The sequence below is a fragment of the Pseudorca crassidens genome, chromosome 5 (assembly GCF_039906515.1).
Source record: "Pseudorca crassidens isolate mPseCra1 chromosome 5, mPseCra1.hap1, whole genome shotgun sequence".
Lineage (NCBI taxonomy): Eukaryota > Metazoa > Chordata > Mammalia > Artiodactyla > Delphinidae > Pseudorca > Pseudorca crassidens.
The window spans coordinates 69,801,790-69,826,106 of NC_090300.1; the positions used below are offsets into that span (position 1 = coordinate 69,801,790).

Genomic DNA, 24,317 nt, shown 5'->3' on the forward strand with positions numbered 1-24,317 from the left:
CGACTTGACTTTTCAACATTTTATTCTTGTATTTGTACAGCTCTATTTTACAACTCAGTAATGCAGTTTAGACACAGCCAAACCCTGTCTCCGGAGTAGTTATAGCACAAGCATGACGCAGAATGGGATGAGACAAACATTCCCAAAGAGAGCTCAGTTAGTGATAACTCCAAGTCCCTGTGTCTGCCTACACTTCCAAAAGGGATGGTGCGGTCGTTGCCCGCTGAAAACGTCCATGAAAAAAAGGCACCGTAGGACACGTTGTACAGGTATATACAAACCGAAAACTAGAACAAAACTACACAGTTTTCCTTCCGCAGCTTTTTTTGTTCTTTTTTTTTTAATACACACTTTGTAAATTGTAAACCTTCACTTGCAAAAAAATACAAATACACTGAGGCATTTTAGACAAAATATTTTCTTACTTATACAGATGCAATACTTAAAATATTCTCTTAAGTGCTCTTTCTCATAAAGATTCTCAGATCCGTGTCTGCCTGCAGATACAAAATCGAGCCTTTAACGCGGTTTTATATTTTTAATATATCTTTTTTAGGTTTATATATATTTATTTTATATATATATATATTTATATATTTACAACTCTGCCATATATTCCTTCACCTTTGGTTAAAAAAATTAAAGCCCTCTCTTTGATAACATACCGAAGTCTCTTCTTTTAAAAGAATGCACATTTACGTACAAAAGAAACATCTGATCCCACAAAACATACACATTCCTCATTTTGCAGACTGAGTCAAGTCAGAACTTTTGCATACTCCCCCAGCTTCGATATATAAAATGATTTTGCTTTTTGCTGACATGGTTCGCCTTACACATAGGAGAAGAAGCAGTATTATTTTCTTAATGTTTTACGGCAGTGGGGGAGGGGAGCGGCCGTGGCTCCCCCTCCCCCCGCCCCTCCCCCACCCCCCCACTCCCCCAGCTATGATTTGCACTAGTGGATGAAAGAGGCACTACATCATGGGATGAACATGGTAAAGTGTTACAGTATCCTTTGGGTAGATTCTGAGAAGGGGCTCGAATGGAAAGCATCAACACTCCATGCTTCAGCAGGCTTTGGGGAGCTCCGGGGGCAGGTCAGTGGCGGACACACGGTATTGCACCTTGGTGTTGGTAATGGCACCGTGCTTCTGGCGCAAGTGAAGACGCAGCTGGCTTTTGTGACGGAAATGCAGGTTACATTTCTCACACTGGAAGAGAACCAGAGGCAAACCGTTAGTCATCAACTCAAGAAACATGTCATTACTCAAGGACCTTGAGAAGGAGAGATTCTCCCTTCAAGGGATGGGGCAGCTCTTCCCTCTGGAAGGCCACTTTGAGAACCCACATGAATTCTGGCTTCTGCTAAGGGACAAGTAAGCTGTGTACAAATGTCCCTTCCTTGCTTTCCGAAGTGTTGGTCATGCTTTTACCCCACTTGAGATGAATTTCCCTGCTTCAGCTCCACAAGTTCAAGTCTAAACCAAAAATGCAGTTCCGATGCAGACTCCCCAAATTTTTAAGGCTTTCCTGAATCCCTCCAGGATGAAAATAATCCCTCTTTCCTTTGACTTCTGTAAGATTTCTAGCCTTGCCATGTAATGCCAGATAGCCTTGCCAACCCATGCATTAGCATCCTTCTCAGGTAGGGAATCCTTTGATGGTGGTGAGCACTTCTTACTAAACTTTATAATCTTCCCAGTTCCTAATAGAATATACCTCAGACAATTATGCAATAAATCTGAACATATTTGGATAAATGGATTAGAACAGTCTGAATTCATAAAAATTCTGGAATCTAGGATATGCTTAAAAAATACAGTTATATTCCTTTAAGTTAGTGTGTACACCTCAGATCAGCTAAGAAGGCATTAGCAAGCAGAGCTGTTTCTTGCTTTGATTCAATGAATGGATGATAATGGTTTTAGTGGGAAAGTTCTTTAAAAATAAAATGGATGACTAAATATAATGGGGTAACCTGATGCAATCCTGGAACAGAAAAATATTTTAGGTAAAAGCTAAGAAAACCCAAATAAAGTATGGACTTCAGTTAATCATAATGTACCAGAATGGGTTCATTAGTTGTGATAAATGTACCCTAGTAGGAAGACGTTAGCAACAGGGGAAAACTGGGTACATACGGGAACTCTCCATACTATCTTTGCAACTTTTCTATAGATCTAAAACTATCCCCTAGGGGCTTCCCTGGTGGCGCAGTGGTTGAGAGTCCGCCTGCCGATGCAGGGGACATGGGTTCGTGCCCCGGTCTGGGAGGATCCCACATGCCGCAGAGCGGCTAGGTCCGTGAGCCATGGCCGCTGAGCCTGCGCGTCCGGAGCCTGTGCTCCGCAACGGGAGAGGCCGCAACAGTGAGAGGCCCGCGTACCGCAAAAAAAAAAAAAAAGCACAAAAAACTATCCCCTAATAAAAGTGTAATAAAATATGTTCATATAGAGAATATGTTTTAAAATAAAAAAGGAAATATATTTAGAAAAATTAAAAAATTAAATGGGCAGGCAGTGAGTAGAAAGAGCCCCGGTCTTGGGAGACAAGGGCCCCTCATATCAATGGCACCCACCGCTGTGCGTCCTGAGTGCGGCATTTCTCTCTGAGCCTTGGCTTTTCCTTCTGTATTGACTCAGCCTTGACTGAGTCAATACACTCTGAAGGTCACTCCTAATTCTGACATTCCTGTGCATCTAAACACCCACAAAATAACTGAAACAGCAAATATGTACTGGACTATGGGCCAAGCACTGTTCTGAACACTTCAGGGAATCCATTAATTTAATATGACTCCATGAGGTAGGTGTTATTATCAGGCTAATTTTACAGATGAGGAAATTAAGGTACAGAGAGGATAATTAATTTGCCCAAGAACAAAAGCAAGTAAGAAGATATTCACTCAAGGATTGATAAACAACTGAATGAGAGTAACCACCTTTTCAGGTTAACATTTGCGATATGGGTTAACGATTCATTCATTCGTCCTTGTGCCCATCACGACCTAGAGCGATGCCATAAACTCAGCAAAGCCAGCCTCATCTATAACAGTAGTTTCCACACCTGTAAACCATGGGACTCTTTTTTCAAATTAAATGGAAACTGGAAAGGAAAAGAGACTGGTACTGTCTCATTCCCGTCCTGTCCTGCGGGGTTGCAGAACCTCAGTGATTGGAAGAGCACAGTTTGAAAACTGCTCATCTACAGCATCCTCACTATTTCATAGAGAAAGAAAACTGTGGCCCAGTGAGAGGGTCAGGGTTTGCCCACAGCCCTAAAAAGGGTCATTGTCAAAGCTGGAATAAGAACCCAGATATCTCAGCTACCTGGCCAGTATCTTTCCCCTTTACAGCAGAGATCGGCAAACTGTTTCTGTAAAGAGCCAGACAGTAAATATTTTACACTTTGTGGGCCTGATATTCTCTGACACAACTACTCAGCTCTGCATTATAGTGTGAAAGAGGCCAGAGACATACGTAAACAAGTGAGCCTGGCTGTGTGCCAACAAAACCTTATTTGTGGACATTGAAATTTAAATTTTATATAATTTGTATGTCACAGAATATTATTCTTTTGATTTCTTTTTAGCCATTTGAAAGTATAAAAACCATTCTTAGCTCATGGAATTTCAAAAATTAGCCCACAAGCCATAGTTGGCTGAGACCCTGCCCTAGAACACTGTGATTCCAATGGCCCGATCATGGCCTTTCGCTGCTGGTCACCTGCAGTTGCCTTTTCTCTTTTTTTTTCCCTTGTATCACCACATTCTTCTGGTTCTCCTCCTACCCTATTGACTGCCCCTTCTCAAACACCTTAGCTCCTCTGAAGTAGACATCTAGCCCAGTTTAGGGCCGTGCTGGAAGCACTCAATAAGCAATTGTGGAATGAATGAATGACTCTGATATCTATGTATTCACAATCCAGACCTCTTTCCTAAGGCCCGGATCACCTAGCCCAACACCTCCACTTTAAAGATGAGCAAACTAAGACTCAGGCCAAGGTCAAGCTGGTTGTCTTAGGACCATTCGAGTTCAGTGGTCATCCCACTGCGCGCCTGAGATTAGAGCAAACAGTCCTGCGGCCCCAGCCCTCCACCTCCGCACCCATCCCAGGCCAGCCAGCAGCCACGAGAGGCTAACGTACATGGTAAGGTTTCTCTCCCGTGTGGATTCGCAGGTGGCTCTTCAGAGTCTGAAGGTGCCGGAAACGGGTGCCACAGATTTCACAGGGATAGGGCTTCTCGCCAGTGTGGATGAGCACGTGGGCACGGAGGTGGGCCACCTGCGCAGGAGAGCAAAGAGCGAAGTGAGAGGCTCTGCCGGGGTGGGCTACAGACACGCCGCAGCCTCTCAGCAGCACCCGGGGCTAGGGTCCTTCCCCACGCCCTCTGCTCACCTGGACAAATCTGGCTCCGCACGTTTCGCACTTGTAGGGCTTCTCTCCGGAGTGGATTCGGGTGTGGGTTTTCAGGTTGGCTGGCCGGTTGAACTGGGCCCCGCAGATGTTACAGCGATAGGGCTTCTCACCTGTTACCGAGAGAAGGGGAAAAGGTAAGCCACACTCAGCAGAGGTCTCCACAGTCCCCGGGCCCTGGATTTCAAAGCAAGCTGCCCTTCCTGGGGCCACTTTGGCTTTCCTTCCCTTGGAAGATGTCAGAGAGAGGCGTCAGGGGTTGGCCACCCCTGCCTGCCAGCCCTCTCTTACACACGCACCAGCACACCTCGCCCACGGCCAGGCTCAAGAAGCAGGTGGTGACGTGGAGGGAGGGAAAGGACGCAGGGCGTGGGACAAGGAGGGAGCGAGGTTCCAAGAACCAGCCTTTTCATTGGGATTATCTAACTGTGGGACGTGGACATGTCACTCTCCTTCTCTGGGCCTCAGTTTCCCTCTCTGGAACCCGAGGGGTGAGTTTAGATTACCTGGGAAGGCTCTTCTAGCTCTTCCCTCGGGTGAGACTGATTCAGTCATCAACCCACTCCCCAGAGAGACACAATCAGGCCGCTCTAGTTTCTCTCCTTGAGAACAAACACGCTTTTCCGCTTGTGGCAACTACAGCTGGATTCCGTTTGCACGAGAGCTGGGGCCCGAGTTGGAGTAGTTGCTCAGACAGAGGAAACCAATAGAAGGGCCGAGCCTTCCTTCATGGAAAGTTTCTGGGATAATAGACCCATTTAAAATACCAGGAGAGAGTCAACTTTGGACAACTATCAGGTTATTAGACGCTACCTGGGAAAGGAATGTGAGTTGATAAGGAACAAGCCCTTAGAGGGAATCAAGAGGCCTTTAGCGTTTTTCTGATTTATAAAAACCGAATTGACTTTGCCCCTCTCAGCCAAAGTTTCTTCCCCTGTGCAGTGGGATTAACACTTCTGACCCCAGCAAAGGTGGAGAAGCAAGACAGAGCCTGTCAGAGGAAAGACAAAGGATGTGGGGAGTGGCTGGGTCACTAAGCAAAGACGTGGCGGGGCTAGGCCCGCACTCAGGCCAGGGCAGCACCTGCCCCCTGCCTCACCCCACAGGGCACCGAGGCCCTACACTGCTTTCTCGAGAATGCTCTCCCCGTCCTGCCCCTGGGGAACCCTGGTGAGCTCGGGGGGTGGGGGCAGGGTGTACAGGGCCATACCCGTGTGGACGGTCTTGTGGCTGGCGAGGTTGCCCTTGTAGCGGAAGGAGGCCTGGCAGCGGTCACACTTGTAGGGTTTGTCACTGTGGGTCTGCAGCGTATGCCTCTTGAGGGAGGCCTCCTCAGAAAAGCGGCAGTCACACTCATTGCAGAAGAAGGCCCCGTTCTCTGTCGGAGGGTGGGAGGGGGCACCAGCGTCAGCACCACAAGGAAGGGAGGTAGGGCTCCGAGGCCTCCCCACTCTGGAGCTCCCCCGAGGGCCAAACTGAGCCCCCAGCGCCCTGTCTGCCCAGGGTTCACGGGAGCCCAGAGCAAAGGGCCTGTGCGGATTCTCTTTTTCTTAGCATTTAGAGTCTCGATCGTGGAGGCGAAAGGAGACAGATTTGAAGATTAAGGTATAGGAGGGAAACTCAAACCCACAGGTACCCACATGGCCTGCGCCAGCTTGAGGAAAGCTTGGCACCTCCTTCTCTCGAGAGCTCTGAGAACTGACTTTCCTTATCAGGTCATAGTTCTACTTACATTCATACACAGAAGCCCTCGGGTAAGACAGCCTCTGTCTGTGTCTCTATCTCCAAAATCAGGATAATAAACCCCTGTCCTGCCTACCTCGCAGGATCACGTTGTATAACATAAAGCATCATAGGAATGTAAGATATGAATCAAAGTCAAAGATACTCTGAGGTCATCAAAGGAGGAATTAATGATGACCATGGTCACCCTTGCACCTATCTGGACTTCATGTCTCCCAAACAGTTTGAGATAGGGAGACCAAAGATGATGGTGGAAGTAGAAACACAGGCCCAGAGAGAAGGAACTGGAGTGTAGAGCAAAGGCAAATGGCCACGGGGCCAGGAGGGGACAGTCTCTGCTCTCCCAACTATCGGTCCATGACCCTGTGCCAAGCCTCTGAGTGTAAATAACTAATTTTTTCTTTTGTTTTAACAATTTGGAAATGACACATCAGGGTGGTTCACCCCTGAAGAGGCATCGCTGGGCTATCCTGTTACAGACAGAGCTGGAGGAAGAGGTAAAAACTGGGGAGGCCAGTCACACACTATCCAGAAACGTCAATTAATAATCAGTTCAACTAATCGAATTCAGCTGACAATAACTGAGTGCCTACTCTGTGCTAGACTCACTTGGCCCGATGGGAAATGCAGGCATGAATGAGGCCGGATGCTTCTCCTTCTGGAACGTACAGCCTAGCAGGGTGAACCAACATGCACACCAATCGGTTGGGGTCCAGTGGGCCTGAGAAGGCTCCGGGAGCTAGTTATAGCCAGCCCCACAGCCAACTTGGCTGGAAGGAAGCTGAAAAGGCTGTGTGGTCCTTCTGCAGTCCCCCAGATTAACTCAAATTCCCCAGCCCTTGCTTTGGTCAACTAGTTCCCTACGAGGTCAAGAGTGGGACTATGGGTTGCTGATTTAAATGCCATTGGACTTCCAACCAGGGGCTTCTCCCAATCAATGACAACAGCGTAAATAAAATGGAAACACAAGGCCTGTGGAGCAGAGGCAGAGGCCAGGGGAGGGAGGGGAAGGAACTCACCACAGCTGGAATCTGAGTACTCAGACTGGGTCTCTCCCAGCTCCTCGGGGAACGTGGGACCAGTGGCGTGGAGGCACATCTCTGCGTGCTGCGGGGACTGAGAGCCACAGGACGTGCACTTGGGGGCGTGCAGGTAGAGCGGAGAGTGGCTCTCACTGCTGCTGCGTGGGGAGCCGGTCAGTGACCTGTGGGCGGGGAGAAAAGGGCCTCAGCAGCTGGAGCAGGGCAGAGCGCTCTGCCTGGCATTTTTGCATCCCCTCTTCCCTGTGCTCAGGGCAGCCCAGAGGCCAGTTGGAATCTGACGCCACAGAGTTATTTATCCCCTAGCCTACCTCCAAATAGCAGACACATCGAGATCACTGATGGGGGCCACACTGAGCCCAGACTCCACTCCCGGGCCCAGTTTCCTCCCCTCAGTGCTACAGTCCACAGCCTCCCTCTGTCCAAGGCAAGTAAGAGGACTCCTCCCTGCCACAGAGATTGCAGGAGCTTGGGATTCTTGGAATGCTCATCTACCATGGAGGGGAATTCTCTCTCTCTGTGAAAATATACCGAAGCTCAAGGTCCTTCCTCACTTAGGCCAATTCAGTCAATAGGCCTTGGCCCATACCTCCAATGTGCTCAGCATTTCAGGCAAGAGCAGAACACAGCGCCCTGCACCCATCAGAAGTGACCCCAGAACCCTGCCCCGGTGAGCCCCGACCCCAGGTCCGGACTGCCTGTGAAATCACCTGTTGACGATGTTATTGAGCCTGCTGGCCTGTGGGATGGTGGAGTCCTCGCCACTGGTGCTGAGCTTGGTTGGGGACTGGAGGTCAAGGGTCTCGGGCTCCATGGGCGGCTGGCAGGCCGCCGGGGCAGTGTAGGCTCGAGGGGAAAGGCGGCCCAGCTCGGCCTGCTCGGGCCCCTCTGGTTTGGCATTCTGGTTGAGGCTGTTGAGCACGATGAACTTGTACTTCTTCCAGTTGCAGGCTTTGGGGTCAGTGGGGCTTTTGGCCGGAGGGGACCCGGAGGTCTGGAGGATGCAGGCGTTCTTGCTGCTGCAGGACTCCGTGGGTGAGTTGGGTTGGCAGTCGGACTTCTGGGGGCTCTGTGGGCTCACCAGACCCTTCCGGTTCAGGGGTGCATTGGGCGGCTCGAAATGCAGGGCGATCTCATCCTCCGACGAGGGCCTCTCTTCCTCTTTGCCGGCCTTGTCACAGGCGAAGTACGGGGCGCTCCGGGCCGAGGGGGCAGCAGGCTTGGGGCCCTCGGCCACACTGTAGTGCATATCACTCCGCGCCTCCTCCAGGGCTGCCTCCTTGGGTGAGTACACGTTGTTGTGGCCCACAGTGGGGGAGAGCTCCATGGCCGGCCGACTGTACTCACTGGGGACTGGCCTGGCACTGTCGCAGGGGAGGGTCCGCTCCTTGGGGAAGGAGTTGGCCACAGGCATCCGGGCATCCCGCAGCTCCTCGTCGGAGAAGAGGAAGCTGCTGACCGGAAGGTGGCCATACATGGGGTACGAGGCTGGCGGCGTGGACAGGCCATTGTACAGGCTGGGCGCGAAGGCTCTGCTCTCACACCCAGGGGCGTTCCTCAGGGGCAGGCTGTTCTCCACCACCTCCCGGCCCCGATAGGCCATGAGGTCCTGGGGCATCAGCATCCGGCTGTTCAGGAAGTCTTCACGGGGAGGCTTAATGGCAGGGACCATCTCTGCTTCACTGCAGGAGCAAAAAGAGAGAAGACCCCGGCCTCCAAGTCAGAACCTTCCAAGTGACACTGGTCTATGAAACCACATTTGCACTTGAGTCAGTCAGACCTGGGCGATGTGGCTCTGGAGTAGGGAAACACTTGCAGTTACAAGGCAGTTCTGCTAAAAGTCTAGCAATCTAGCCCACAGCTGGGGAAACAAGGCCCAGAGAAGGGAAGTGAGTTACCCACACAATCAGTGCCTGTTTAGACGTGATTTTGCATGTTTAAGTCCCATATGTATACATATGCATGAATCTATAATTATTCAGATGTTACAGAATATAAAGCTATCAGAGTCCTTATCTCATTTCATCCTTACAGAAGGGATGTAGATCAGGAATTACTGTCTCCATTTTACACACCTGGAGACTGAGCTTCAGGGAGGGAACAACTTATACGATGTTGGTGCTACATGTTTGGAGGGTCTTTGTTATACTGGTGCCCTGTGAAGAAGGGACTCGCTCTATATACTGCCTGGAGCCGTGGGCGAGTTTACTTTGGAGAACAGGCAGCACGTGCCAGCGTAGGAAGCCCTGGCTCTGCAGCAGCCAGACCTGGTTTCCAGTCCCTGCTGTGCCACTTAGCAGCTCTGTGACCTGGAGCAAGTTACCGAACGCTCCAAGCGCAAGGCCTGACCCAGAGAAAGCATTCATAATGATGATCTTGCCACCATTATCACCCACAGGAGACAAAGAGCCCAAGCTGCGTATACTTGAAGGGACATTATGTGGGTGAAAAATAGGCCAGCTCAGTCTGATCACAGTTAACAGAGCTAGAACCAAGGAGTGAAGGTGAAGGGAGCCAGATTTCAACCCGCTGTAAAGAAGAGCTTTCAAACTATCCAAGGGAGAACTGCATGGCTCTGGGAACACTGAGTTCCTGGCTCCTGGAGATGTTCAAACAGAGGCCGCAAACCTTTCTGTCTGAGAAGGGATGCATTTATACTGGAGTAGCTGAATCCAACGGTTCTATAGAAGTCAAGGCCCAAGTCTCTGTTCCACTTAGCAAAGCTCTTCCCTTCTTTGGCTCTCAGGTTCCTCAACTTTCCGTGATAGTCATGTCTTACCAGCCCTCAGATAGGGGGCTAGACCCAGTGAACCCTATTTAATTCAATAAATGTTCTCTCTAGTAGCAGCAGCGTGACATAAAAGATGAGTAAAGCAGCCCACAGTCTGGTGGGGGAACTAAGGGGCATATGTAAATAGTTACAGTGGAAGCCTAAAGGAGAACTAAAACATGTATGCAAATAGTGAAAACAGAGGCAAAGTCTAAAAGACAGGCAAAAGGCTTTCAGACACAGCTGAAGAGCTGAGGAAAGAGCAAAGTGATAAGTGCACAAACATCTATGAAGAAGCTGGCATCCAGGCGTGGTCTTGCAGGATGGGTGGGAGGAAAGGGTCTATCAAGTGAATGGAAGGAAGCAAGAAGTGGGGAGGCACACGGCATATCTAGGTAGCAGGAGTGTGCAAAAGCAGTGGAAAGGTAGGTTGTGGCGTATCACAGAGGATTGTTTCTTCTGTGTGAAAGCATTATCAATTGTTTCCGACCCTGTCTGATCCCTTCCATCTCCGAGGCTTCCATCTAGGCAGCAGCTCACCTGGCCTTGATGAACTTCCGGCAAGTGTCCACAACATGCTCCATCTGCAGGTACATAGCTGTGGCCATCACGGCCATGATGTTGCCCTCCCGCAGATTGAGCCGAGATGTGTACATGAAGTCCAGGAGGATGCAGAACCCCTCCGGGTTGATCTCAGGATCCAGGTTGATCACACTGAGGTTGCATTTCAGCTGGTCTGTGAAGATGCTGTAGAACAGGCCACTGTAAGACAAAGAAATGTCTCACTATAACAGACACATAGAAACTGTTATCAATTACAGTCACCACGGACGCTCAGCCCCTCTCCCCTGGACCTAGCTCCAGAGCTTCCATGGCAATTAATAATAGTTGCCAATTATGGAGAATTTACTAAATCCCAGAGAGTCATTACACACTTACATACACTATCCTGTGCTCCTCATAACCTTGCAAGGTAGATTCTATCCTTCTCTCCCTTTACAAACGGGGGAACTAAGATCAAAGAGGTCAAGTGAGGGCTTCCCTGGTGGCGTAGTGGTTGAGAGTCCGCCTGCCGATGCAGGGGACACCGGTTCGTGCCCCGGTCCGGGAAGATCCCACATGCCGTGGAGCGGCTGGGCCCGTGAGCCATGGCCGCTGAGCCTGCACGTCCGGAGCCTGTGCTCCGCAACGGGAGAGGCCACAACAGTGAGAGGCCCGCGTACCACAAAAAAAAAAAAAAAAAAAAAAAAAAAAGAGGTCAAGTGATTTTCACAAAGTCACAGAACCTGTATTCTTTTGGTCTTAACTGCACAGCTTACCAGAGCTAAATTTAGCACTCATTTGCAGTAACTATTTTGAGTCTATATCTTTGGGATAAGCATTTCTTTTCTTGTTCCATCACATTATCCTTATTTTTTAAATCTTATTGTATTTTTTTAGAAGCAAATTGGGTATCGATGACAAATAAAATGATGCCTACATCTACAGTTTACTGATTTTCTACAAGCCCATAGACTATCACAAGGTCAATACTCCTAGGAGAGCCAAGTCAGCGTCAAGCCAAGCCTCCAGGTACCACGGTGTCTGGTAGAGGAAAGAGCACTCAGTGAGAGGCCAACATTCTGGACTGTCATCTGGATTCTACTCTTTCTGAGCGTGTTGCCAGAAGTGAGCTAGACTTCACCCAGTAGTTAGCTAGGCGACCTTGGTTAAGAGACTTCACTTCCCTGCACCTTGGTTTCCTTCTCTGCAAAGCAGAAACAAGAGTGTCTCCCTTACAGGCCTATGGCAAGAATGAGAATGTGAAGGGGACAGATTGATGCCTGGCACGTAGTAAGCATTCGGTTAGCGTTACCTATTCTTTTTCTCTCTATATAAACCTCTCCACTATTTAAAACAAAGGTGCTTGTTGTAGATGTTGAATAAGTCCTCTACTAGCAATCAAGATCCCTGGCTCTACGTCAGTTTGCCTGTGAATGTCTTCATTTTATCATCTATGAAATGGAGCTAATCGTGCCATCCATAACACAGGCCACTATGGAGATCCAGGGAGGTGCTGTAACATAAATTGCTCTGAACACTTGAAATACTTGTCAAGTATGAAGAATTAGCCAGCTCACTTTCACCAACTTACATATGCTCGGAAACACCCATAGAAATATAGTCATGGTATAAATAAATACAGTCATAGAAAAAAAAGAGCAAAAGATCTTAAATTAACTCGCTTAAAATATTTTAAAACTCGCTTTCACTTTTCATTTTTTCACTGGTTCACTGAAGTTAGTCTCCATGTTTGCCCAAAACACATCGCTTCCGGAGACAGTATATGATTTCTTCTCCCTCTATCCCCACAGAATGGAAACTCTTTCTTTTCTAAAAGTATGTTCATTCGTTTGCTTCCTGAGAACCCACTCGGCCAGGCCACGTGCTGGAGATCTGGAGAAAAATGAGATGTGATCCCAAACACAGCCAGAGGCCTCCATGCTCCACACTGGCAGCCGGCACCATCGCTCCCCTTATATCCATCATCCACCTTCCGCTTCCAGACCCCTCACCTGCAGGCCATGAGGACCGTCTTATGGGCTCGGAACTGCTCCCGGCTCACCACTATGACAACATCCGTCAAGATGTCGCGGCTCCGGAGGCGATTAAGGTTGAGAAGAACGTCACTGGCGTGGCGGGTGAACTGTATACAGCTGTCAGCCGGCGAGGCCATTTTTTTCTTCACCTGAAAGAAAAGGTCAGAATCTTTTTAGTCCTCCAGAACCTGTTTCCTTCTCACCAGGAGTGTGAGAGCAGGTGGCTTAGCCTGCTCCCTTGTGTTTGCTTTTGAACAACTCATGGCCCATCTCTGGGCATTACTCTTCATGTCTGTACAATGAGCTAATAATCTTTAACCAACTTGTTAACAGAAAACCCTATTGGGGAAAGAGGAGGGAATGAATATTTGTTGAATGTTTTCTCCACATACCAAACACGCTGCCAGCATTGAGAGGCAGTGAGTGTGCGACAGGGGAGAGAAAGCATGCTTTGAAGGTTAGCGCATGGGCCATACCTTTTGCAGGCTGTGTGACTTGGAGCAAGCTGTTTTACGGTTTCTGGGCTTCAGTTTCCCAAAATGGGAGTAGTAATTCCTAGGCGGTTGTAAAACTTAGAGATACGTGCCTGGTCCACAGTAGATTCTCAAAAATCGTAGCTATTCTCATCGGCATCTCATTTCATTATCCCAGCCACCATCTGTCTCTCCCCTGCTAGGCTTCAGGATTGTCTGACTGTATCCTGAGCACCTAGCGCCTTGCTGGTGCATAGTAGGTGGCTAAATTAATGGGAACCGAGAAACGAGTAAGGGAATGAGTGATCGCACAACAGTGTTAAGACAGTCAAACGCAGGGGCAAAGGGGTGGGGGCTGGGTGTGACGGACAGGCAATCGGCTCTCCTTTATCTCATCTAATGAAGAGTGGCACCATTCACAGAGACACATACATTGGCAAATTAAAAGAAAAGTTTGTCCACAAAATTGTAAAGCACATAATTCAATTTACTTACCCAATGCCTTGATTCACAGTCCAAAATTTTGCTTAAAACCTGCAGGGAAGATAAAAAAGCAAACAGAAATTGATTTCATGAATGTAAGATTGTCCACTATAGTCTTATTTTAGGACACACATATTTAGTTTTACTTTGATAGCTGCAGCCTGCCAGCTGGTGCGGTTTTACCACAAGCTAGCAAACATTTTTCCCAGCTCGGCTCTTATGGAAACAACGGGCATCCAAAGCCATGCGATAATAATGTTTTTACCCTGAGTACTGGGAATACAATTTCATACATTAATTACATATACGTAGACACATTTATTTCCTCTCTCAGAGTAAAAACTGTATGCCATCCAAAGGCACTTGAGTTTATGGGAAAGAAAAAAATAATAAAAGTGATGCTTTCAATACTAATGAGAATGATCCTTCAGGGGCCTAAAAACTCTGGATGCGTTTCAAAACCTGCTAAAATATTCTCTTTCAAGGCCTAGAATGACTCCACAAGGCCAACAGGGTCAACATCTTTATCCCTATTTCACTGATGACAAAACTGAAACTTGGGTTCAAGTGGCTTGCTCAGGACAAACAGCTAGGCAGTATTTCCTGACTAGCTGAAACACTTAAGACAGAATAAGGAATCTGCAGAATACAGCCTGAGATGGTATATCTACTCTTCTCTCCTTTTTTGAAATTTCCCCTCCCATCCCTCTTGGGCCTAAGACCAGATACAGGGTTACAAACTTCCGAGTTTGTGCTTCCCCCTGCTGGTGAAAGATTTAACTGTGAGGTTTAGCTGAGAACCGGCCAGGAAGCGCTTAGGAAATATGGACCCTCTCCAAACTGGTTTCTCTAAAACAAAATAATTTAAAGCATAGGTGAAAGACTATCATTTATGATCACATGTGGGCTGCAAAACAGAACAATATTTGAAACCACACACCCCCCCCCCTTGCCCGACTTTTTTTAAAGTGTAGCCCTTTAGAGTTATCTTCCGGGTAAAGGGGCCCGAGGCCAGGGAGGTCATATTGGGCCACATAAATGGTGAGTGACCTGGCCCTAGGTCTTCTGGCTTAAATTCCTGTTCCCTTTCCAAATCAGCCTACGTGCTGTAGAACATGCAAGACAGCACCCTGATGTGGGTGAATCTCATTTTTAAGTTCCTTCCCTCACACAAGCACTTTGCCCCCATTCCAGGCTGCTGAGTCTTACCAAATGAGCACTCTAAAATGAGAGGTTTCCTTGAGTCTGTAACCAAACACTCTGACATTTCTCTGTGGTCCCAAGTGCCAGTCACTCAGTCTCATCGGCTTCAAGGTTAATGTGTGCATGTGAGTGAGTGGGGGTGGGGGAAGGAAATGGGGGAAGGGAGAGGATAGAAAAAGACAAAAGAACCTATTTATTTCCTCCTCTCCCCATTCTAACTCAAGATGGGCAAAGAGAGATACACTGAATGGGTCCTAACCAAAGTCCAAGGATGGTCTCCTTGGAAAACGAATGCGGAAGACACGTGAGGTTTACTTATAAACCTTCCCCTCTTCCCCCGTGGAAGAGATCCCTCAACCCTTCTGGAATACCTAAGGCTGCCCTGGAACAAGCTTCAAACACCATCTTGCCTGTGGATTTCCAGTCACAGACTTTTGGAACCACAGGAAGCCCAGATTTGCCATTTCACCTTGACAAGTGGCAATGACTCACTCCAGATGCGGAATGAAACAAACAAACAAAACAATTCCCCTGGGTCCACTGTCAGCCAGGCCCTAGGCTGGGCACTTTCCACTGTAAACCTCTCGGCCTGGCTTGACCAAAAACAAGGCACATACACTAAGGCCCCTGTCCTTATTAAGTCCACTCCTTTCTCAGCTAGCTTTGTCTTCGGAGCCCCACAACTAGTGAGTATGTGGGTTACAGTGGGCGTGGGCAACGCTGCCGCCCTCTAGATGCTGCAGGTGTGGGAGCACTACAGCATCTGGTTTGGTTTTGGGGACCACTCAGCTCCTTCCCATCCGTGATTGTGGCTGATAACAATACCAGCCCCCATTTGCTCGGAGGCCACCGAGGCTCCAGGGGATGTCTCGCCCAAGATCTCAGAACTAATTCCAAGCAAAGCCCAGGACGAACGCCGTCTCCTAGCTTCGGCCATCCCACCAATGCCAAACGCAAGACTCATTCCACAGAAACAACCAAGAGAGCAGAGCTGTCAAGGAGAAACTGACATCTGCAAGGGCCCAGACGTGGGCTCTCCCCACCCCAGCCAGCCCCAGTCGCGGAAACCACCAAGTGAGAGCTAAACATGGTCTTTTTCACCCCACACACTTTCCCTTTGGCGCTTTCCCTGTGTATTTTCAATGAGGCACCTTGAGAAGGCAGATCCTTTAAAGGGTCTGAAGAAGAAAAGAAGAGGGAACTCCCCCTCCAAAAAGTCAAAGAGAAAGAAGACAGCATAAAGGAGAGGGAGAGAGACAAGAGGTGAGGAGAGCAAAGCCATCCAATATGAAAGACCCCAGCCTTTCCCTCCCGCCTCCAGAGGCAGCCCCCGTCTCTTGCTCACACACAAGGGCACAAAATCGAGCCGTGCGGCCAGGGCAAGCCCGCGCAGATCCGCAGATTCGCCCACCCCCATCACACCGTACCTGTCTGCCAGGGACCGCCCACCCCCGGGCGTGCTGCCCGCACCGCGGCCCGTCCACCTCGAAGCCCCCGCAGGCGCGGCGGAGGCCCGGCGGTACCCCGGTGGCAGCCCTTAATTTGGTTACATTCAAAAAAAACTTTTCGTGCACCTCGGTAACGAACATTATGTGTGCCTTTTTTCTTTCTCTTTTTTTTTCCTGTTACGCCGTCAAGGCAGGGGGCAGTGAGGGGAATGGCACAACCCTCTCATTCCCGGAACGTAGTCGATCTCAACTCAGCGGATTTCAAAGAACGCTCTCTGCCTATCGCCGGCTCCAACGAGAAGTAACTTTCCAGGAAGCTGCCGGCCCGGACGGCCGCCAGGATCGCAGCCTGCGCCGCGCGGGCCGCCGGGGATTCACCCGGCGAGGTTGGCGGAGCGGGTGGGCGCCCGGGGAGGAGGCTCGCGAGGAATACGGCACACTTTCCCCTAAATACCTCGTCCGCTCCCGGTCCAGAACTCCTACAGTTCACCTAGTTCAACCCTTTCCCCATAACAATTTTATAAATAGGGAAAGTCAGGCACAGCTGGTCTAGAACCCAGGATTTCGCGTCCAATCCCCTGCTTATTTCATGACTTCAAGTTGCCGAATTCCGGTGTTTGTTTGCCTGGTGTGTCTTTTTTTATCTTTCTTTCTCTCATTTTGCTTGCCCCCCCGCCCCTCCCCCTGTTTTAAAGGGAGTGGTTAGGCGAGGCCTCAAGGTAAAAAAGATGGAATCCCGAGGACTGAGGGTCTCCATCCAGCGCTCCCCAGCCGAGTTGGAGGAAAACTAAACCGAAAGCCCCTTCCGCCTACGTTGGCAAGAAGGCGAACCCAGCTCGGCTCGGTTTCCGCCTAAGATCTTTAGAATAGGAGCTGTCAGGCCGAACCTGGCCAGATTTCGGAATTTCCGAATCCGATTTCTCCGAAACCATAGAGAAAAGGTCGGGATTCGGCAGGGCCCTGGGCGCAAACCCTATCGCGTTCATGGGCGCGCTCCAAGGTTGCCTCGCCTTCCCGTGGCCTTTCTCGGAATTATAATCCCTGGGCGCCATCGCCTAATCGGTCTCAGTATCAGGCTCCGAGGGGCACTTTTGGGGGCCGGGAGGTGGGGAGTAGGGGGCGCGAAAGATGCAACCTGTAAGGCCGCAGTCCACTCCTAAAACTGGCGGGTAGCGTCACAGTGCGCCGCGCATCACATCAGCAGCGGAGGCGGGGTCAGTAAAGACTGGGCCTCTCTGGCTTCATAAAATCCCACTTTCTCATCCCTTCGCCCGGTGGGATAAAGGTGAAAGCGAAGGCTGAAATTTAATATGGGATGGGATGAGAATCTAGGAAGGGAAGCTAAAATTAAGTAAATGCATTTATTGGAAATTAGGAGGCCAGTGGTTCCAGGACTAGCTCAAACCTAATCATGTTTTACCGCTGCCTAACACTAGAGGGAGCCCTCCATCAAGGCTTAAAACCGACAACTCCTTGTCGCCCCGCCCCTCCTTCCCATTGACCTAGTTTAGACACAGTCTCCCGATTTGGAGAATGCCTTCCGCCCTTCCCCCTTCAATATCCCGTTCGGGTTTTGGATTATTGGTCATCTAATAACTCCAATAACTCGTTGAGAAATCCAAAGGAGAATCTGGAAGTGCGGAGCACTCTTTAGGGGCAGGGACGGGGGATCTTAATAAGGTTGGAGCTGCCGCAGTGGAACCAGCATCAGGGCTCCTTTCGGAGCGCTCCCTTTCTCCGCAGCTTCTCAGCTAATGAGCTGCTCGGGTCTAGCCATGGTGATCTGGAGGTGGCGGGGTAGGGTCAAACCGCCGAGTTGTTTTTGTTTTGGGGGAGAAACACTCCTCGCGCTCTTGGCTGGGGGGCGGGAGGGTAGGAAGACAGTAGATGAAAGTGAATTTGATAACGCGGTGGCCTTGGCAGTCGCTTTGGGTGACCGAGGAGGTGTTCAGGGACATTATGTCCTGACTTTCATTTCTATCACACTTCCTGCCAACAGCGCTCTTGCAAGCCTGCAAGCTTCTAGGAAATGCAATAAAATAGAGGGATGTGTTTTATCATCAAGATCTGAAGAGGAGCTGCAGAAAGGACGCTCCCCAGGCGCCCAGCTCGTGACAGCCTTCCAGAAAGGGCCGGCAGTCGATGCCAGCCGACCACGAGCAAAGATATTTTGGCCATCCTGGCTGGACCGGGCTCGGCCTTTGCAAAAAGTCTGGCGGGAGAGGGGGGAGGCATGATCTCCCCAGACAAACAATGCCTTTAAAAATCCGATCTGGACAGAAGTCAGCCAAGGTCTTTATTCACGTTAATGAAGATGGAAGGCACTAACTGTCCTTGGAAAGCGATGAGTCAAACTTGACCGCTCTTCAAACCCGTCCCCAGATTCGTTTCCAACCCGAACAGAGGCGCGTTTCTCCGACGCGGCCTCCAACAGCTCCCGCAGCGGGAGAGGCGGAACTCGATTCCGGCGGACCAGGGCGGTGGAAACAACGGCTTCTCCCGCGGGTGTGCGCGCCTGCGGTCGCTAGGGGCCGCCAGCACTCGGTCGCGCGTTTGCCATCTTAAAATTTGAGCTCCGAGAAAGAAAACTTTGCTGAGAAGCTGTTGTGGATTTCACTCTGCCGGTCCATAGGACCCACACACACACAACTGATTTCTCGCCAAGCCACTAAACAAAGTTTGGAAAGAAGGGGAAGAGAGCTATTTCAGGATCCAAATGTGAGCCTCGGGAGCAGCGAGGTGCATCTCTGCAAGTCTAGGGACTGGGCTTTAATCACGCCCTAACACAACGCACAGCCCCCTCCCAAGAAATAAGACTCCCACCCCTGAGCACTACCGTAGGCTTTTCATGTCTGTGACTGAAAATCTTGGGCCATGCTTTCTAAACAAATTCCTCGGGGACAGCTGGGGAACCCTTTCCAACAATGGTTACCTAAGAGGTTAAAATCATGGCTCCCTCTGACTTCTGCTCCTTTCTCTTAGATAACTCAAAGGGGCGGAGATAAACTCGCCTTTGACTTTAAGTCACTGACCTGGAATTCAGAAGCTTAAAATCTGGTTCCGGTTAGGTCACTAATTCGCCATTAACCCTCTCATCAGGCCTGTTTCCTCAACTGTAAAGCGATATATGTCCTAGAGCCCCTGTGGCATCCCTCCAGTATTGACTTTTCCGGGGGAGAGGCCACAGAGACTGGGAAATCGTGTTTTCAGAATCGGGTACTTTTCGGTTCTCTTAGCGGAGACAGATGCCCGTCGCTGAGTGGCTGTGAATGGAGCAAGCATCCGCAGGCTTTCTAATTTTCATCCATCGTACCAAAACTTTGGAGGTTGGGTGTCATCCTCATTGGAGGGTACCCTCCCCTCTGTCAGTCCTAGCACCTGGTTGGGATACTTGGGGACCCGTAGGTGACGCGGTCGGTCCACTGCCCTAGGTGGGGAACTCAGCCAGGACCCACCACTAGGTGGCGGACTCAGTCCGTGCGAAAATCGCCGCGCGACCACAGCCTTCCACACCCGACTGCCCCCCACCTTTTTGCTGTTGTTGTCTCTTAAGGGAAGGGGGGGTGCCTCCATAGGGAAAAGCTGGAAAACACTGAATTTACTAGATGTAATTCCTTCTTCCCGATGCTCAGGCCTCTAGCAACCAAAACGCGGTATCTGGAGCTGCGTTCATGTAGTATACCTTGATTCTTCCAGCCCGAAAGGCTGAATGTATTGGGAAGAGAAAGAAAGGGTGCACATGTCTTCAAAAAGCAGAAGGCAGTCAACGGCATTACCAGAGCTTTCTACCAAACACTGGTCGACCAGCAAAACAGTCGGGAATAAACTGATTCCCACGTAGAAAAGGGGTCCTGGAGGCCAAGGGCAGGCTTAACAGCGCTCGGCTAAGCCGGGGATGGGGGAGTGGGGATGAGGTGGTCTTTTGGTGGGGCTCTCGTCTCAGAGTGGGAGGCGGGGAGGGTTGGGAGGAGCCGTTCCTGGCTTCCAGTGGGGCGAAGAGAAACCGGCCAGCTTTCCCACAACACAGCACCCTCGCTCGGATCACTGCGGTGGCTTTCCCACTTGTTGCGCAGTGCAGGCAACTGGCACGCGCCACACTACTTTGACTCCCAGAGGACTCCAAACCCGGCTACGGATCAGCCTACCATTGCCCCAGTCCATCCACAAACCTCCCTCCCCGACCCATCCCCGCATACACCATCTTCAACCGCCAGCAAAACTACAGGACTTCCAGTCGCTATGGTTTTTTACACCAAAACATTCCTCCTTGTCTCAATATCAGACAGACAGCAGAATTCGGGTGCCCTGAGAGGTCAAGTCCAAGAGGGAAGGGGGGCTACCTCCGCCAGGAGAACTCCCCTACTTAAAGCCAACCAGGCAAGCATTCCCGAGAGAGAGAGCGCGCGCGCGCGCGCGCACACACACACACACACACACACACTCGAACTACTTCGCCTATTATGACACCATCCTAGCTTTTCTCCCTCCTTTTGAGAGATCAACTACAAAGTCCTTGTTAAAAAGCTACTTTTATCTCCCCTTCCTAAAGAAAAAAAAAATCCTCAAAAGGTCATTTCACAACATTTTTCAAATATTTGACTTTTGCAAATAGATAGTTTCACCCACCGAGGGGTGGCGCTGCCGCACCACCTCCTCTGAATCGCTAAATTTTTCACAACAAAGTGGGTTGTGAGTGTGGCTACCCGGCAAAGGAGAGAGGGAAGGAAGAATTTTGACATCTAGCCATGGCTACCATTTACTCAACCAATAACTGGAACTCTTTAAGGCTCAGCAAACGACAGCTTAAGAGTTTGGAGTCCCATTCCTGTCAACCAAACCCACAATAAAAATGGGACAGGCTTTTCAAGAAAGCAAGGGGTAGAACCCTTCAAAACTGAGCACAGAGGAAATGGCCAATTGGAGAATTCCCACTTCTAGCTGCCTTCTTCAAGTTGCCCGGTTTTTACAAACAGCTACTAGCCTTATTGTCACTATCAACAGACCCTTAAAACCAGTCAGTGCTTGGGCCTGCAGTATTGGAAATCTTCCAAATAGGATATTGGAACCTTCTATTTATAAGTGGGGGGAGGGAGGACTATTTCCCATCTTCAGGTTTCTATTTTGGCCTGAAGACTCAACTACAGTCATTTTAGCAAGGGAATGCCCATCTCCTGGTACTCCCTTTCCATTTCCTCCTCCCCCAGAGACAAATATCTTTTCTCCTTTTAAAAGAAAACACACATATATTTTAAAGCAAGAATGTGATTTCACCTCGTTCCTCTGAGCTCATGTTTGCTACCTCCAGGAATAGCGGGTGGACTAGGGCCAGATGAACTTCAACTTGGGTTGCAGATTTACGAGGCTCTGTTCCTGTGCCAAAGGCTCTTAGTAGTAAATAATGAGCAAAATAGATACCTGTCTCCTGACAGATCCTGCGGGCCCCCCTCTTACGTTTTTTTAAAGTTATTTATTAAAACCACACACACCTTGCAAAGAAAAAGGGAAACTGGCAGTCTCTGTAGAGGAAGCCGGTGGCATCGCTCAGAGCCACAAACTGTATTTCTAAACAGCCCTTTCCCTGGTTCCTTCTCTCCTGCCCCACTTTTTTTCTTTTTACTTTTTTTTTAAGTAAAAAAATGCATCTACTGACATTTTACTTAAAAAAAAAAAAAGAAAAAGACTAAAGCATTACAAGATTTACCTCCTGGAAACTATAAACTGAACAAAAAATCCATAAAGGATTAAATCAGTTTCCTGGGGGGGGGGGATGACCAGCTCACAGAAGAGGTCAGGGACCCAGTAACAGCTCTGGACTTTGAGCACCCACTTTGGGGTCATTCCTTCGGCTCAGCTGTCAGGACCCCCACCACCAAGTCAAACATTTCGAGAAAGTGCACAACATAAAAAGGGTCTTTTTCATGCTTTTTTTTTTTAATTTGTAGGTTTGTGTATTTGTTTTCCATAGGATAGCTTTTAAAACTCATTATTGCCACACTAGTTCCATTTTTGGCCAGAGTTCCAAGATAATACGGCATCATAAAGGCAACGCAATCCACAGTTCTCAAGACGTTTACCACGGTCACTGCATCCGGCAGCGGGGTGGCCCCTCGCTCCCGCTGCTCCCCAGCGCAGCCGATTTCCGAGGCTCCAACTCCCCACCCACTCCCTCCCCGGGCCGCCGCCGCCGCCGCCTTCCCGCATTCTTACTCCCTCAAGGAGAGCCACAGGTTGCAAATCCAACCAACCTCGCAATCCGTTTTTGCAAAATCACTCACAAAGATCTCCCGTTCGCGCCCGCGCCCCCTTCTCCCGCGCCAGATCCCCCAGCCGGGGCCACAAAGTGCCCTTCTCTCCTCCCGGGTCTCGCACGTAGGACCGCGGGCTGGGGCTGTTTGTTTTTCCCCTCGCCCAGCGCAAGGACCTCGGGAATCTGAAGCCTTGACGCCGGCTACTCTCCGGCCCGCAGTTCTTGTTTGTTTGTTTGTTTTTACAAAGCCTGCACCATGGGAAAAATAAAATTTAGGAAAGCGGGGGAACAGCCATTGGGAGCTAACACCGAGTCACGAAGCGCCCAAAATACAAACACCGCGACCGCCAGAAATCCCGCCACCTTCCCGCTTGGCTGGGCCGTCCTGCGAAGGTTCCCGGAGTCCCCGCACGCTGAACAGCACCGCAGGTGCAAACGCGCACCCCTTTCCCACCCCCCCCCAAATCCCCGTCCCGCCACAAGCTTCCCTCCCCACGATGGGGTGAGGGAGCGCGCGGGGCTTCCCGACTCTCTAGACTGCAACCAAGAAAGAATAATTTTCAAAGTATTCAACATCCCCGCCCCCAGGCAAGCTAAACCTCCCCCAAAACGCAGGGGAAGGGGACACCAAAACACTCGGATCTCGTTAGGAAGATCACGGCTCTGAAAAGAAAGAGGAGAACCCCATACTTCAACTGGGTTTATGAAAAACAAAAAATAAAAACAAAACGAGGAGTTCGCTTGCATTTTTCCTCCCAAATCTCGGCTCGGAGGTAGGGAATCTAGAGGACCAAGGCCGGTGGAAGGGAGCCAGCGGGGCGAGCGAGCGGGCAGCCTCCCTCCTCGCCTCCCGGAGTGACCAAGAAGGACGTGAGAGGGGAAGGAAGGAGAGGCGAGGGAAAGGAGGAGGGAGGGAGGGAAGGCGAAGCTGGAGCGAGGGAGCAAGGAAGGCAGTTTGCAAGCGAGAAAAGAGGGAAAAAACACAGCCGCACGAATCCAGCGAGATCACAAGCCGTACGCAAGCAGCAGCAGAAAGAGCGAGAGCGCTAGCGCGCGTCCTCTCCGCCGTCTGGGGCCAGACAGCCCCCAGACTTGCCCGAAACACCACCCCCCCAAGCACTGTCTCGTCCTTTCTGCTCCGGCCGCCCCCTAATTCCCCTCCTTCCTCTCCTCCACCTCCTTTTCAAAAACCAAAACAACACAAGGGAGGGTGGCAAAAGCCTCCCCAAACCGGCCAATTCACTCAAAGACAACAAGAATAAAATAGTAAATATATAAAAATCTATATCCTAGAGTGGGAGAGACGTGGGACTAATCTTCGGCATTTATTTTAACACCTGACAGCTACAATAAATAAATATATACATTTACATCAATAGATACACATAGGAAACTTGTAGCCAAAGCATTTGGCAAGAGCGGAAAAAAAAGAATTAAAAGGTAAAATAATGATCATGAGCAGCGGCGGCGGCAGCGGCACCAGCGGCAACAGCGGCGGCGGCGGCGGCAGCAGCAGCAGCAGCGGCGGCAGCAACAGCAATAATCACCTGGTGTCCGGCCTTTCCTAGAAACTTCTTGCATCACCACTTCTAAGAACCCCAGTTCTAAGAATCAACAGAGCTCAATTCTCGGAATTTGAGCTGCGGGCCTTACCACTGCTACGTGGCAGGGGAGGACTCGGTGTCAGCTCTCCGCGACTTTTGCCTGCTTTGGCCCATAAAAAACCCTCAAAGCCACAATATTTTCCCACTGTCCGGCATATTTCGGGTTCCTCACAGGCTGGGCGTCTCGGGTTTGGAGGTTTCGGTGTGAGGCTCGAGGGGCCAGACGGTGGCTCTCCCTCCCCGGCCCCCGGACGATGGTACAGCCTGCTCCGCCACCGTCACGTGGGCGCCCCCTCTGTGACGTCGGC

The 24,317-nt window shown here is 50.1% G+C and overlaps 1 protein-coding gene across 2 annotated transcripts; it reads right to left on the reverse strand.

The window, feature by feature from the left end:
- Positions 1-4: 4 nt before the first annotated feature.
- Positions 5-24,047, reverse strand: BCL6 (BCL6 transcription repressor). Of its 2 annotated transcripts, XM_067738382.1 has the most exons (11): positions 23,953-23,970; positions 14,717-14,814; positions 13,520-13,558; positions 12,528-12,700; positions 10,513-10,734; positions 7,913-8,884; positions 7,182-7,366; positions 5,630-5,797; positions 4,402-4,532; positions 4,150-4,287; positions 5-1,214 (listed from the first exon to the last, which is right to left on the reverse strand). In XM_067738382.1, the coding sequence occupies exons 4-11, from the start codon at positions 12,686-12,688 to the stop codon at positions 1,071-1,073; spliced, it is 2,121 nt and encodes a 706-aa protein (XP_067594483.1). In that variant the 5' UTR covers positions 12,689-12,700; positions 13,520-13,558; positions 14,717-14,814; positions 23,953-23,970; the 3' UTR covers positions 5-1,070. The 2 variants fall into 2 exon arrangements, with proteins under 2 accessions (XP_067594483.1, XP_067594482.1); XM_067738381.1 differs by lacking the exon at positions 14,717-14,814 and having other exon boundaries at positions 23,953-24,047.
- Positions 24,048-24,317: the final 270 nt, after the last annotated feature.

What these genes read in the sequence shown, in the direction of transcription:
- BCL6 (XM_067738381.1), bottom strand. Translation starts at nt 12,688, where the DNA reads ATGGCCTCGCCGGCTGACAGCTGTATACAGTTCACCCGCCACGCCAGT. An exon ending in CCACAAGACCGTCCACACGG is followed by an intron (nt 4,533 to 5,629) that starts GTATGGCCCTGT and finishes TCTCGGTAACAG; the next exon opens with GTGAGAAGCCCTATCGCTGT. An exon ending in CGGGAGAGAAACCTTACCAT is followed by an intron (nt 1,215 to 4,149) that starts GTACGTTAGCCT and finishes GTTCTCTTCCAG; the next exon opens with TGTGAGAAATGTAACCTGCA.